The sequence below is a fragment of the Melanotaenia boesemani genome, chromosome 15 (assembly GCF_017639745.1).
Source record: "Melanotaenia boesemani isolate fMelBoe1 chromosome 15, fMelBoe1.pri, whole genome shotgun sequence".
Taxonomy (NCBI): Eukaryota; Metazoa; Chordata; class Actinopteri; order Atheriniformes; family Melanotaeniidae; genus Melanotaenia; species Melanotaenia boesemani.
In genome coordinates, this window is record NC_055696.1 from 8,477,091 (window position 1) to 8,491,597 (window position 14,507).

Consider the following 14,507-nt stretch of genomic DNA (forward strand, 5'->3'; position numbering starts at 1 on the left):
GAGTTACCTGCTGGGTCACGTTGCTAAGAGAAATCTGCAGGTGGTCATGGCAACCAGGATTATAGTGAGGAAATGGATTTAGGGGTGCTAGAATACACATCAATTATTACTAAGTAATTGGGATAGTTGTCAAATTAGAAAAAAAAGTATCAATTTTATACTTATCTTAAAGTTGTTTGTTGGGTTGCTGTATTAAACAGTACGCCCACAGATAAACCAGCAAGCCAAAAATGTATGTGCATAATTTGATGACAAAAGCACATAAAAGCCTTCCCACTGGAGGCATATTTTACCTATACACACAAACCCTCCAGTTATCACAGCTACAAACTGCAGTGCAGGAGTCTCTCTCTGGGTGGAATAAAACCACTCTGTTGTTTTGCCTCATTAATTATGCGTATTGATATGAGTACCAGCCAAAATAACTACAATATCACTTTTAAAAATAATGTCTTTCATATTCCTTAATAAACAAACTAAATTGCAAATCTAAACTAAAGTATTGGTTTTAATTTCCTGACTTGCCACACTGATTTACACCATATAATATGATTTCAGAGAAGAAATTCCTCTAAGAAATATACTGTCAAGGTAAGGTATATTTTTTCCTTCTAAAGTACATGTTTTAAAGGTATATTAGGTCTCCCCCTTGTGGCTGTTTAGAGAACAGGTACATCTCTAGTAAACTCAGATTCTAGTAATGCAGCACCACCTTCAGCTCAGTTTACATAAACACTGTCTCACCACTGACTTTGGGGAAAAACTATAAATAATTCTGGTTGAATGCTGCCTGTGAGTTTCCATCCATGTTGTCTACCAGCACATCACCTAAGTTACCAGCCGACTGTGAATCTAACATCCTCAGATGATATCGGGCTACAAACACAACACAACCTCTGCTACACTTTAACTTTACTACATATTAGTCAAACGTTTGGACACACCTACCCATTAAATTGGATTTTTTTTTTAACTTACATAATACAAACTCTATTTTTGTTCCTTTATTATATATCATTAAATACTTGATTTGTGCTACTTCTTTTCTAGAATAATGGAGAAAATAGATTGTAAAGCTTAAAGTCATGCATCTGATCAAAACCAGGAATCTGGTCAATCTAATAGCTAATCATTAGTCAAACCTAATGAATAGCTGTGTTGTGGTGAACAAAATTATTTGAGGATGGAAGTGACGAGAAGCCATCCTGCCACACTCAGGGGAGCAATGAAAGGGTAAACAAGTCTTTGTGGGTTTAGATTTAGGTTCACTATAAAGATACCAAACAACCAGCAGCTGGTTTATATATTGGGTCCTTGGTTGTGATGCCATTGTTTTGTTTTGTTTTTTGTTTTTTTAACGTCCTTACCTAACCTTTGACTTTAAGTTGTACTTCAGTTGCCCTTACGACATGAGTCATATTTCTGTCTATTCAGAAAGATGACTTAAATGTACAAAAGATGAGGATACCTACAGTATCTCACAGAAGTGAGAACACCCTTTGCATTTTTGCAAATATTTCATTATATCTTTTCATGGGAAAACACTATAGAAATTAAACTTTGATATGCAGGACATCAAATTATAAAAACTAAACTTTGATATTCTGTATGTCAAAGTTTAATTTCTATAGTGTTGTCCCATTAAAAGATATAATGAAATATTAGCAAAAATGTGAAGGGTGTACTCACTTCTGTTACATACTGTATATTAATTTGGGGATTTGACCTATTTAGTCTATTTCTCCAATACTGTGGTTATGGTATCTAAGCCAATTAAAATGTAATAATAAATAAAGCGATAAGCTAATGATTCTCTAAAGGGGCTGACATTGTGTTGGACAGTTTGTGCCACATTTAGAAGCATTTAGACATACAAACAAAGGGCAGATATTTCAATTAGTGGTGTCTTTCCCAGGAGTGAATGACCTACAAAGATCACTTCAGAGCTAGGTGTGTAATTGTTTCTGTGGTAACAAACTCAGGTTTATTTTGTAGTAATTAACAGCCTCTTTCACACTGGTTACTGGTGTCTACAAGATCCACATCTGTAGAACAGAGAACAACAATGTGTGCATTACAGGCAGCAAGAAGGGGGAAAAAAAACAAAACAAAAAAAAAAAACACACTGCTCTCCAAAAAGAACATTGCTGCCCGACAGCAGTTTTGCTAAAGCTCACATGGACGAACCAGAAGGCTTTTGGAAAAACGTCTTGTGGAGACAGAAACATAACTTTTGGTTTAGCGTGGTGGTCTTATGATCAATATTTTTGCAGATTGTGGAGCACATGGGTTGCTATTAGTAATTAAATCACAGATGCTGACTTAACATGGTGAATTGTTAAGTAAAATGTTAGGATGGTGTCTGTAAAATTCATCTCAGCCAGTCATGCATGCTCCAAAAAGGGGGCTTAATAATAAAAACAATTACAAAAAAAAAACAACAATTAATAAATAATAAGCATTGTTGATGTTTTGGAATGTCCAAGTCAAAGTCTTGACCTTAATCCACTGGAAATTTTATGGAAAGACCGTAAGTGAGGAGTTCACCTGAGGAAACCCAGAAATATCTCACAAATAAAACCTTTCTCTACACAGAAATGTGGAAGAAAAAAAATTCCCCCAAGCTAATATGCAAGACTAATGAACAGTTACAGTGAAATATCTTTGTACAGTCTCAAATGATTCAGGTATCAAAGCAAAACGTGCACACGCATTTACTGGTATAATATTGGAATATTTTCCGCAATAAATATGGCTTTATTGCCCCTTTCCCTCCTTCTTTCTTTTGTATTTTTTCCCCTATAGACTGTAGAACAATGTGATTAGGTTTTTTTTATGTCAAATTTGAATATAAAGAAAATTAGCTAACTTTAAGCAGTTTATGGGCACAAAGAATAAAATATTAGTTCAAGTGATTTTTTTTTTAAAAGCTATTTTACAAAGGGATCAAGTATTCAGCTTTCAGCGCCTAAGTGGCTTTTGTTTTATAATATTATAAGAAATATGGGGGGCTTTATTTGCATCTACTTACTGTACTGTAAAGTCCTGACTAGGAGCAGGAAGCTCACAGTTCTCACCAGCTTGCGGGCTTTGGAGATCTCCGCCCCAGTCATATTGGGCTACAGCTCGGAGCCCGGATGCGCCGCCATGCCGACTCTGTCAGCAAATGGAATAATTTATTCACCAACCTGCCTGACGCTGGCCGACTAGAGTTGACTAAAGAAGTAAACGAAGCAGACAGGGAGACACAGACGCTTTTCACGTGTACAGAGCTGCGCAGAATATATATACGCGCCCATGCTCATGTTACTTACATGTGTTGAGTTTATGTAGACACTTGTGTGCTAGCTACGCTAACGTTAGCTCGAGCGGAGGGAGTGCGGGGTAGTGACAGCCCGGCCGGAGGCGGGGAGAACTGAACTGCGAGGTGAGACTGTTATTTTGATGGTGACTACACGGCTGACTGCACGCGGGTAGGTGGCCATCTGGGAGATAGTATCACTTTCATGTACTCGACTCAACAATTTTAGCAGGTACAGGGCAACAGCACATCGAGGTGGCTATTTTATTGTTTATCTATTACCGCTGTTTGGCCGGAGTGCATCCGAACGTTCACTCGACGTTTCACTGCTCTGGCCCGCGATATAGAGGCTAGGAGCTAGCTTGCTAACTAGGTAACTGTCCAACACAGGGACTCCCAAACTTTTCAGGTCAGTAACCTCTGGGTAGACTCGCTGCAGATGCCAGGTTACCACTCTCAAGGGATTTAGTCACACAGACGTACTGATTAAGAATGAGGGACTTTTGGTGAAAATGTAATGCTATGTTGGTAAATGACAGTGGAAAGTAAAGGGTTATTTTTATACGCCACCTGCTGCAAATGCACAAGTCTTTAATCAAGAGTAAAACTCATAGTTTTTGTTGTTTTTTTATGAATTTTGGATATACAGATGTTTGGACTTCCCAGATTCCTCTAAAATATAGTTTTAATGTTAGCTAACTTATTGAATGAACAGATCTAAGTGCATCTTGCCAATGTTGGTTCAGCTTACTATAAATTGTAGCCAGCTAATAATAACAAATTACATTACAATTATTGTAATCAATCAAAATGATTCAATATATTACACATATATGTATTTTAACTTGAATGTTTTTATTACATTTTTATAACTATAAAATCAAACATTGAAAATGTTCTCAAATATTTAAAAAAAGACAATGCTGCAAAAGTAGTTATGCAAATAGTTTTTTACTTTTCTATAAACAATTCTAAACAATTGCTTTTAGGTTTTTGCTGACATATTCCAAAGATACTTATTATATTTAAAAATTTTGCCTCGTTTGATTGTGCTTTCTTTTTATTGTGATCGCAATTATGAGTAATTAACCTGAACCTGGCAGGAGCTGTGAGGGACTTCTTGCAAGTAACTGTGTTGATGTAAAAACAGCAACAGAGGTCTGAGTTTTTCACTCATTCAGTAATCTTTTAACAACTTTTTTCTGTGATTTTTAGACCCAGAAACACTTCAATGCCTTCATCAGCTTTGGAAAATAAAGCAGATGTCTTTTGACGAGGATACTGCAAAAACTGGCCGTCCACAATCCAGTTCAGCGTCATCTCTGCAGCTCTCCGATTGTACTGGAGGCTACAGCAGTGTGTCTGTGATGATGGAGGGAGAGGCAGTCACCCCTGACTTTGCAGCTGCTTGTCCTGTCCTAGGTACTGCAGCCTCTCCAAAACACACCAACATAGAGAGCACTGAACAGAGAGCCACAACAAATGAAAACAGCATTAATCGTAGAAACAGCTTCCAGCATTCTAAACAACAGCAACAAACAAAACTAACAAAGCGGCGCTACACTGCAAGTTCTAGTTTCAAACATCCGACATCTGGCAAGAGGAGGCGAAGGGCTAACTCTGAAAGTGACTCCGTCCTGCCAACCAACTTCCTCTTGGGTGGCAATATTTTTGACCCACTGAATCTTAACAGCCTGCTGGATGAGGAGGTCAACAGGGCGCTTAATGCAGAGACGCCAAAATCCTCCCCGCTGCCAGCAAAGAGTCGAGACCCTGTTGAGATTCTCATCCCCAGAGACATCACAGATCCACTGAACCTGAACAGCGGCATAGCTGACAGCAACTTTTTGGTGTCTCCCTACAAGAGTGGAGGAAGAAAAAGGCACCGCAACAGACATCATGGAGGAGCAGGAGGCGGAGGAGGTGGGAGTGGGATATCAATCACACAGATGAACCTCTCAGAATCAGGTAAAAGTGAGGTCAATACTAGCAGCTCCGCACAGCTTCCAGTTATGCTGGATTCTTGTTCAGCACTAGATTCCTCCAAAGAGTCCGACAATTTTTCAAGTGTCACAGGGGAGTTGCATGAGCCCACGGCTGACAGCTCATCCAGCTGTAAGGAAGAGGTAACATCTGTATCTGTAGAAGATTCTTCTTCTGCCCTATCAGGGGGACCATACCAGCACACAAGCAGACGCAAGCGAAGGCGTAACTCAGGCAAAATGGAGCCCCCCGTCATCCACTCTACTCCCATTAGTAAGTCAGGATGTGAAGTCAGGAGTTTTGGTACAGGAGGATCAAGAAATTCCTTTCACACACCAAGAGGTGGTTCCAAAACAGGTTCAGGACTTCGCCAGCACCAGCAGCCCCACAGTCAGGGAAAGGTACATCAGAAGAAGTTCCAGTATGGGAACTACAACAAGTATTATGGCTATCGCAACCCAGGCACTAGTGAAGACCCTCGTATACGTGTACTTCGTCGAGAATGGTTTGAGGGTAAAGATGTTTTGGACTTGGGGTGCAACTCTGGCCACTTAACACTCTACATTGCCAAAAATCTTAGACCTGCACGGATATTGGGTCTCGATATTGACAATAGTCTGGTGCATGCAGCTCGTAAGAACATCAGACATTATCTGTCTGAGCTACAAACCAAGGAAGCCAGGAGTGTTGTGCAGGGGAAGGAGACTACTAAACAGGAGGAGAGGAATGGAAATGAAAGTCACACAGGCACAGAAAAGAAGCACAATGACATGGAGAGCGGGGATGAAAACGGGAAAGCAGGGAAAGGACAAAGAGACCCTGCAGAGGCTGTAAATGACAATGACTCCTGCCACACAGATGAGACGAGCACCCAGAGGCAGGACAGCAAAACAGAGGAAATGGAGCAAGAAGATTGCGATGCACCCCCTGCTGATCACTCTGTGAGCTGCACTTTTCCAGTGTCCCTGCGAATCTCCAGAGGACCCATTGCTGCACCCCTACTGACAGAAGCATCCACAGTTAAGCCTGGGGAGTTCCCCTCCAATGTGTCTTTCATCAAGGTAAGATGGCATTCTGAAATGTGAGAATACTTTGTGTTTGACAGATGCTCTAGTATTGTTATTTAAGCCTAGATAGCAATGTAAGTACAGTTTGCTAATGCATGTTATGTGTTCACAATCTGTCCTGACCTCATTATTTAATTTAATATAATTTGTAGATCAAGAAGCTTCTTTGGAGAAAAACTTACTGGGATGAGGATCTTTATAGCCACTTGCACTTCTGTTTTATTTTTATTTAGAATGTTGCAATGTGATTAGGAAGCAATTACTGATGCATCTTGATGCATCTCTTTTTCTGCATAGGTGTTTTCAATCACTGATCTGATGCAACTTGCTGGAAACAAGCTTTCCTTTTCACTTTTTTTTTTTTTTTTTTTTTAATGTCTGTTGGTATTTTTCATGTCCCAACCCACTAATGTTTTGTTTAGAAATTAATAGCACTTTTATCATGAATATGTAAGTGATATATTTCTTTATAATTACAATATGCTAGTTTAATTGTTAAATTGTTTTTAAGTTTGTAGTTGTTTTTGAGCCAGTGCTTCAGCTTTGTGCATAGCAGGCTTTGTGTAGCGGCTACATGAAATAATTAAATACAGACAACATAGAGCCTCTAAACAAATCAATCACAACCTCCTCCACTTTAGTATCAGAGATAATGGCAGTGCAGCACAGAGCTCATTCTGTGAATCACCGAGATGCCTAAGACTCTTCTGTCTGCAAATACAAGCTGGATTTGAGGGTGGCATGACAGAATTCCTGGTGTTTGACAAACACATCCATAGCTCCTGTTTGTGCTGCAAGTGTCATAGAAATTCAGTCCTTCACAGTTGACACCAATGTGTATAGACAGGAGGCTGACATGTGGAGGAAGCATCCGGATGAAGGCTTCATCAGGTTGTGTGCCTTGTTCAGACCTGGTGTTAATGTTGCTCAGCTGCTTCTGCATCAGAAGGGAGATAGGAAATTATATGTGACTCAAACTGAAATTATCAATAAATTGCATAAATAAATATATAGGTGCAACAATAGAGGTGATTAAATGTGTTTTCCATGAAAACCTCAATTCAGAATTACTATTTCTGTGTAAATGCAAAGGAGAATATTTTTAATTCCAATTATTTCATTCTGAAAAATTAATCCCGACTTAAAAAACATTGTTTTCTTTTTTTTGGTTGCTGCAGAACCCTGACCTCAGTCTTCATCACATATTTGCTGTTTTTGTATTATGATTTGATGCATTTGCATATTTTGATAAAAGTTTGTTGTTTTTTTTTTTTGTTTTGATTTGTTTTTTTTTTTTTTTGTTTGTTTGTTTTGTTTTTGTTTTTTGTGGCAATCTCAACACCCAACACATATTCACAAAACAATAATTCAGGAATCATTTGGCTGGTTGATTTAAGAAGGGATTTGTGGAGTTAGCGCTCTCACAGGTCCAGGGATAACTAAGGCAGTTGACTAATTCCAGAAAGGTGTTTGATGTATCCTGGAATAACTTGGAAGAGCCTGAAAGTAAGATTACAGAGGATGTTTTCGGTCCAGCAGACCTGTGTTGGTGCAGGTAAACTATTTATCAAGCAAGATCAGTGTCTGGGTTGACAGGGTTGTGACCCCTGCTTTGTTGCAATAGAGACGTTAGTGCGATGAGGGATGCTGAAAATGGTAAATAATAGATTGAGAGGCATGCCATGACCATAGTCTTTTAGTTGTAGTCTCTTCCTGAATGCTGAAAATATGGGGCAAGACCAAAACAAATAGGTATGATTAGCAGGATGGCTGAGACTCTGCTGTTGCAGAAGCCAAGTAACAAGGGCTGTTTTAGTAGGTTGATTTGTGCATCTCAGCTCTTTTCTATGCAATAAATACCAGATTGAATACAGGATTTTTTTTTTCTTTATTCCACCTCTATTGAGCTTTTTTCAATTTCCACTCTCTGGCTTGCAGCCCTTATGTGCTAATATTGTTTAAATAAAGTTGGACCGAATATATAATAATTACAGCCATTGCACTGAAATATGTGTGTTTATCTTGTGAAGTTTTTTTTCCACTTTTCCTCTTTTCTCCTCTAGGCCAATTACGTTCTGGAGAGCGATAATCTTCTTCTGACTCAGAGACCAGAGTATGATGTGATCCTGTGCCTCAGCGTTACCAAATGGGTTCACCTAAACTGGGGGGACAGCGGCCTCAAGCGGCTCTTCAAGCGGGTTTACAACCACCTCCGTCCTGGGGGCATGTTCATCCTGGAGCCACAGCCCTGGGAGTCCTATGTGAGGAGAAAGAAGCTGACGGTAAGAAACTGACATGATGGGTTTGTTTGATGTTTGTGAATGAGATATAATAAATATTTTCTTTCTATCATCCTGCAGGATAATATAAACAGGAATTTTAAAAGCATCCGACTCAAACCTGAGCAGTTTTCATCATACCTTACAACCGAGGTAGGCTTCACCAGATTTGAGCACCTTGGAGCCCCCAAGTGTTCAGCAAGAGGTAAGAGCAGTTATTGTTTACATTATTAATAAATGTAACTTGAAGATATTAACCTTTCTTTTTTTTACCCATCGTCACAGGTTTTCAGAGGCCAATCTACGTTTATCACAAATGACCTCTGCTGCCTTTGACACCATTGAATGTGAGTAGCCGAAACCACCAACATCAGTTAAGCCAGGCAGCTGCACTGGACTGCAAGGACTCGTCCTTAACCGTTAACTATTTATGCTGATGATGGAAATCTAAGGAAAAGAGCAGTTGGACCAAAAGTGAAATAAATTTAATAAATCTAAGATGTATCATCCTCTGACAAATACTGTAAAAAGTATGGAGGAAACTTCCAAGTTTGGCCAGACAGTGGAAGATGTGCTCATCTGATTCTTTGAACTATCCAAGCGTTAATGATGCTCCACACTGATGCATGGCCATACCTTGTTGTGCTCAAATATCTTTGGTCATTTTTCATTGCTTTATTAACCGTTGCTCTGTGCAACCACCGTGTCATGACACAACATGCATCTCGGGCCTGGGCGAATAAGACTAATTTATCTGGTTGTTATATTTACTTACTCTCAGTGGTATAATCATCAGATTTGTTATACATTTGGAATATAAAGCTGAAAAGCAGTCGAGAAGCCACAACAAAGTGCAGGAAACATGTTTTGATCTGCCGTACCATTAATGCTGTTAGTTTATGAATATTACCGACGGCATGGAAGTCATACCTTTCTGCTTAAATATGTACATCATATTTTAAGCCTTAAACATCGTTGCAGTAAGCTTGAATCTGCATAAATTTATGTGGAGTCAAATAAAAATTGCCACAAAGTCAGTGTGACACTAACAGGAAATTTGTTTGTCCCATATTCCAAACGTAATATGTAGCTTGTTTTTGTTCTGTTTTTGCAAAACTTGGTTGAGAGTTCATTTAACTTGGATCTGTTGTAGAGCTAAAAACCCTCAGAAGTGAACAGTGGCTTATCCAAGAAATACACATTAGTGAGAATTGTGATCTGTATATCCAAATTATCAGTTTATATGCTTTCCCAGGGATGTTTTGTCTGCTTTACTGTAACAGTCACTAACTTTGACATTGTTAGGATAAATTTAAAAAAAAAAAAGAAAAAAAAGCTGTCCTTAAACACTGTAATATAGATCCTGTCATGATAACATGATGGTGTAAAACCTGGCACAGGCTGTGATTCAGAGGCACCGTTAATGGAGATATTAAAGTTAAAATATTGAGTAGAAAAAGCAGCTGTCTGGGGCTATTCTGATCCTCAATTATCTAGGGCCCTGTTATTTTTGCTGACCAGCCATTTTGGAAATAAAATGTCCCCTACAGTTAAGCCATAGTCATACCTTGTGTTTTACAGTCTGTGAGGTGCTGACAAAGGAAACACCTGAGCAGAAAATGTGAGCATCTTCAGAGATGCTGCAGCGTAATTCTCAGTTTAATTGGGTCTGGTCGCCACTACGTGAATTTAAACGGAGCAAATGACACTTGCAGTGTTTTTTCTAGTTCGACATGACTTCTGCAACGCTGCAAAACAATTTACATTAATAGAAAATGGATTGTTTCTTAAAGGAGACGTTATCCATATGATTTTTTTTTCTAAGATTTAAATATTAATATGCTGTTTGTACTGAAGTGCTGCCAAAACATTTTATGGCTTTTCTGCTCTCTACTGGATAAATTATGCCAACAACATTGTGGTGTTTGACCCACTGAGGACAGATGAGTTACAAGTTGTCAGTTTTTGTAATTATATATTTAATGTTCACTCAGCATCACTCATCCACAGCCTTTCTATTCTAAGTGTCTGGGACAGAAAATCATCCCTGGCTTTGTGACTGGTACTTTGCCATAATTGGGGAGGAAACGATGGACAGCATGGATGAGATGTCTCTATTTCACTGAGTGATCAATGTAAATAAATTTTGCAAATCTTATTTTCATATTGTTAACTGCTTTGTGTCATTTTCAGTTTTTTTTTTATCCTTGTTTTCAGATGTTTGCTGCCAATCAGTCCTTTGTTTTTTACTTGTATGTAAAGACTTATTAATCCAGCTTTGTAACCACCAATGAATGTGTACATTCTTCTGATGTCTGTGCTTTGTTCTGTCCTGGCAGGCACATGGATTGTTAGATTAGTTCTTTATTTTGTTTTAATGATTTTGTTTTTTTGATAAATTGTTTGAAAAGAGTATTTGTGTCAGTGCAATCTTATTTCAAGTTTTGGGCGTTTCCTCCTGGGTGTGGTGCAAGCCCTCTGCCTTTTGGGGGAGCACTTCCGGGCTCTTGGGGCCCTGGGCACTTTGCTCTGGCCGCCTGGCAGCTGCCGATCCTGGCCCACTAGGGCCTGTGCCCCATGACCGCAGGGGGTTCTGGCTCTTTCTCTGCCACCCTCTGGGTGGGTCCGGGGTCGTCTTTATGGCGGAGTGGCTTGGGTTCATGCTCCGGGATTGCTGCTGATCACCCTAGTCTGCCTCTAGCATCCGTAGAGGCATGGTCGCATTTGTACGATCATACTCACCATTCCTCATACTCTGATCACTCCTCATTCCTCATACTCTGCGTGCTGACACAGTCACTGAGTTGCCCAGTGGGTTTATACACTAAGAGATACCTTTAGTTGTTGTCGTGATGCATGTTATATTTATTTATTTATTTAGGTTGTTTATTTTAAGGACTCCTGCTCATTGTCAGCTTTGCTTTTTTGTAAAAGCTGTTAGAAATTATTTCTGTACAGGTGTAGTAGTCTGTTATCTGGTGTTGAGTTGGATTGAAAGGTCGGATCCTTCTATCTGTTGTATCTTTGTCTCGTCTTTATCTTTTCTACTTTCCTTTTTACTTCTGTTCACTACTCTTTTTTTTTTTTTCCTGTCCCAACTCAGGTCCAGCACACGACATAGCAGCCAGACCATTCTGCTTGCTACAATGCTGGACAGGACTAAATATAGCTACAACTTGATTATAAATTTTGAGCTACATTGACAATATAATTTGTTAAAAATAAAATAATTCTTTGCCAAAATAACTAGATATGCTGTTGAAATATATATATTTTTTTTGTATAAAAAGCTGTGTGACATAAAACCACATGTTACCTACTGAGTCAGTTCAGTAGTTTTTGAAGAAAATATTTAACACAAATAAACTGAGGGGTGAGTGTTTTAACTGAATTTCACCTCTTCATGTTGAGTCTAGATTAGATTAGATTAGATTAGACTTTATTATCTCACAGTGGAGAAATTCACTTGTTACAGCAGCTCTTGTTATAGAATAAAGTACAGAGAGGCAAAATAAGGTGAACATGCATCACAGCAAGAAAGTGCAATAGAAATTATTTACAAGTCTAAGAAAAGCAAAAATATGTACCGTTATAATATAAATATATATATATATATATATATATATATATATATATATATATATATATATACACATACATATATACATATACATACATACATACATACATACATACATACATACATACATACATACACACACACACACTACATCCATACATAAAATAAAATAAAATATAACAACAACCTCACAGACTATATACATATTTACATGGTGATGGTGGGATATGAAGAATATGATGACATTGATAATGGGGGGTATTGCACAGTAAAATATAAATAAATATTGCACAGTATTATGATTATACAGACAAGTTGTACAGTCTGACAGCAGTGGGGATGAAGGACCTGCGGTAGCGCTCCTTCCTACACTGAGGGTGTCTCAGTCTGCTGCTGAAGGAGCTGCTCAGCCCCCCCACAGTCTGGTGCAGCGGGTGAGAGGTGTTGTCCATGATGGATGTGAGCTTGGCCAACATCCTCCTCTCACCCACCTCTTCCACAGAGTCCAGCCCGCAGCCCAGGACAGAGCTGGCCCTCCTGACCAGCTTGTTCAGTCTCTTCCTGTCCCGGTCGGTGCTGCTCGCTCCCCAGCAGACAACGGCGTAGAGGACAGCAGAGGCTACCACAGAGTCATAAAATGTCCTTAGCAGAGGCCTGCATACTCCAAAGGACCTCAGTCTCCTCAGGAGGTGGAGGCGACTCTGGCCCTTCTTGTACAGGGCGTCTGTGTGGTGTGACCAGTCCAGTTTACTGTTGAGGTGAACACCCAGGTACTTGAAACTGTCCACCCGGTCAATCTCCTTCCCCTGGATGTTCACCGGTGTGTGGGGTAGTGTCCTTCTCCGGAAGTCAATCACCATCTCCATGGTCTTACTGGTGTTTAAGCACAGGTGGTTGCGCTCACACCAGTCCACAAAGTCCCTGATGACTGACCGGTACTCCAGCTCGTTCCCCTCAGACACACAGCCCACAATGGCTGAGTCGTCAGAGAACTTCTGGAGATGACAGCTGCTGGTGTTATAGGTGAAGTCCGAGGTGTAGAGGGTGAAGAGGAACGGTGAGAGCACTGTTCCCTGAGGGGTCCCCGTGCTGCAGACTACCACCTCAGACACACAGTTCTGCAGACGCACGTACTGTGGCCGGTTGGTGAGGTAGTCGATGGTCCACGCGGCTAGCTTTCCATCCACACCAGCTCCTTCCAGCTTCCCCCGCAGCAGCACCGGCTGGATGGTGTTAAACGCACTGGAGAAGTCAAAAAACATGACTCTCACGACACTCCCAGCGGTCTCCAGGTGAGCCAGCGCCCTGTGCAGTAGGTAGATGACAGCATCATCCACCCCGATGTTTGGCCTGTAGGCAAACTGCAGCGGGTCCATCGCGGTGCACACCACGGAGCGGAGGTGACCGAGGATGAGCCTCTCCATGGTCTTCATCAGGTGGGAGGTCAAGGCGACGGGTCTGTAATGGTTCGGTTCCTTCGCGTGTGATATCTTAGGAACCGGAACCACACAGGAGGTCTTCCACAGGACAGGGACCTTCTCCAGGCTGAGGCTCAGGTTAAAGATGTACCTGAGCACCTCACAGAGCTGGTCTGCACAGGTCCTGAGCAGCCTGGGGCTGATGCCGTCGGGTCCTGCAGCTTTTCTGTTCTTCAGCCGCATCAGTTCTCTCCTCACCTGGGCCGATGTAAAGGAGAGGGGGGAGGTGGAGGGCAGTGGGGGGCTGGTGGTGGAGTCCATTGGTGTGGAGTGGAGATGGGGGGTAGGTGAAAGTGGAGGTGAAGATGAAGGTGGTCGGGGGAAGGTGATGGTAGACGCTGGACTGGGGATGTGTGAAGAGGGGGGAGGGGGGGCAGGGAGAGTGGGGTTTGAATTAAATCTGTTAAAAAACAGATTTAAATCATTGGCCCAGCGCTGGTCTCCATCAGCTGTCCCTCTGGCACCGCTCTGTCCAAATCCAGAGATCTCCTTCAGCCCTCTCCACACGTCCCGTGTGTTCTTCTGCTCCAGCCGCTCCTCCAGCTTCTTCCTGTAGCTGTCCTTGGCTCGCCTGATCTTGTACTGGAGTTCATACTGAACTCTCCTCTGCTCCTCTCTGTCCCCTGAAATGAAAGCCCTCTTTTTCTGGTTCAGCAGGACTTTAAGCTCAGGGGTCACCCAGGGTTTGTTGTTGGAGAAACACCGCACCCTCCGGGTTGGCACAGTGTTCTCCACACAGAAGCTGATGTAGTCTGTGATGCAGTGGGTCAGGCCATCAATGTCCTCTCCATGAGAGCTGCAGAGTGTCTCCCAGTCTGT

At 41.0% G+C, this 14,507-nt stretch overlaps 1 protein-coding gene across 3 annotated transcripts; it reads left to right on the plus strand.

The window, feature by feature from the left end:
• The first annotated feature begins 3,075 nt into the window (after positions 1 to 3,075).
• Positions 3,076 to 11,042, plus strand: LOC121654060 (7SK snRNA methylphosphate capping enzyme-like). 3 transcript variants are annotated; one of them, XM_042007913.1, is made up of 5 exons: positions 3,076 to 3,473; positions 4,517 to 6,345; positions 8,415 to 8,633; positions 8,712 to 8,835; positions 8,916 to 11,042. In XM_042007913.1, exons 2-5 carry the CDS (start codon positions 4,564 to 4,566, stop codon positions 8,948 to 8,950), a joined length of 2,160 nt encoding a protein of 719 aa, XP_041863847.1. In that variant the 5' UTR covers positions 3,076 to 3,473; positions 4,517 to 4,563; the 3' UTR covers positions 8,951 to 11,042. The 3 variants fall into 3 exon arrangements, with proteins under 3 accessions (XP_041863847.1, XP_041863846.1, XP_041863848.1); XM_042007912.1 differs by having other exon boundaries at positions 3,076 to 3,427; XM_042007914.1 differs by having other exon boundaries at positions 3,448 to 3,533.
• Positions 11,043 to 14,507: the final 3,465 nt, after the last annotated feature.

Coding starts and splice junctions, on each gene's coding strand:
- LOC121654060 (XM_042007913.1), top strand. CDS start 4,564: ATGTCTTTTGACGAGGATACTGCAAAAACTGGCCGTCCACAATCCAGT. Junction 8,634..8,711: donor TGAGGAGAAAGAAGCTGACG/GTAAGAAACTGA, acceptor ATCATCCTGCAG/GATAATATAAACAGGAATTT. Junction 8,836..8,915: donor CCCCAAGTGTTCAGCAAGAG/GTAAGAGCAGTT, acceptor CCATCGTCACAG/GTTTTCAGAGGCCAATCTAC.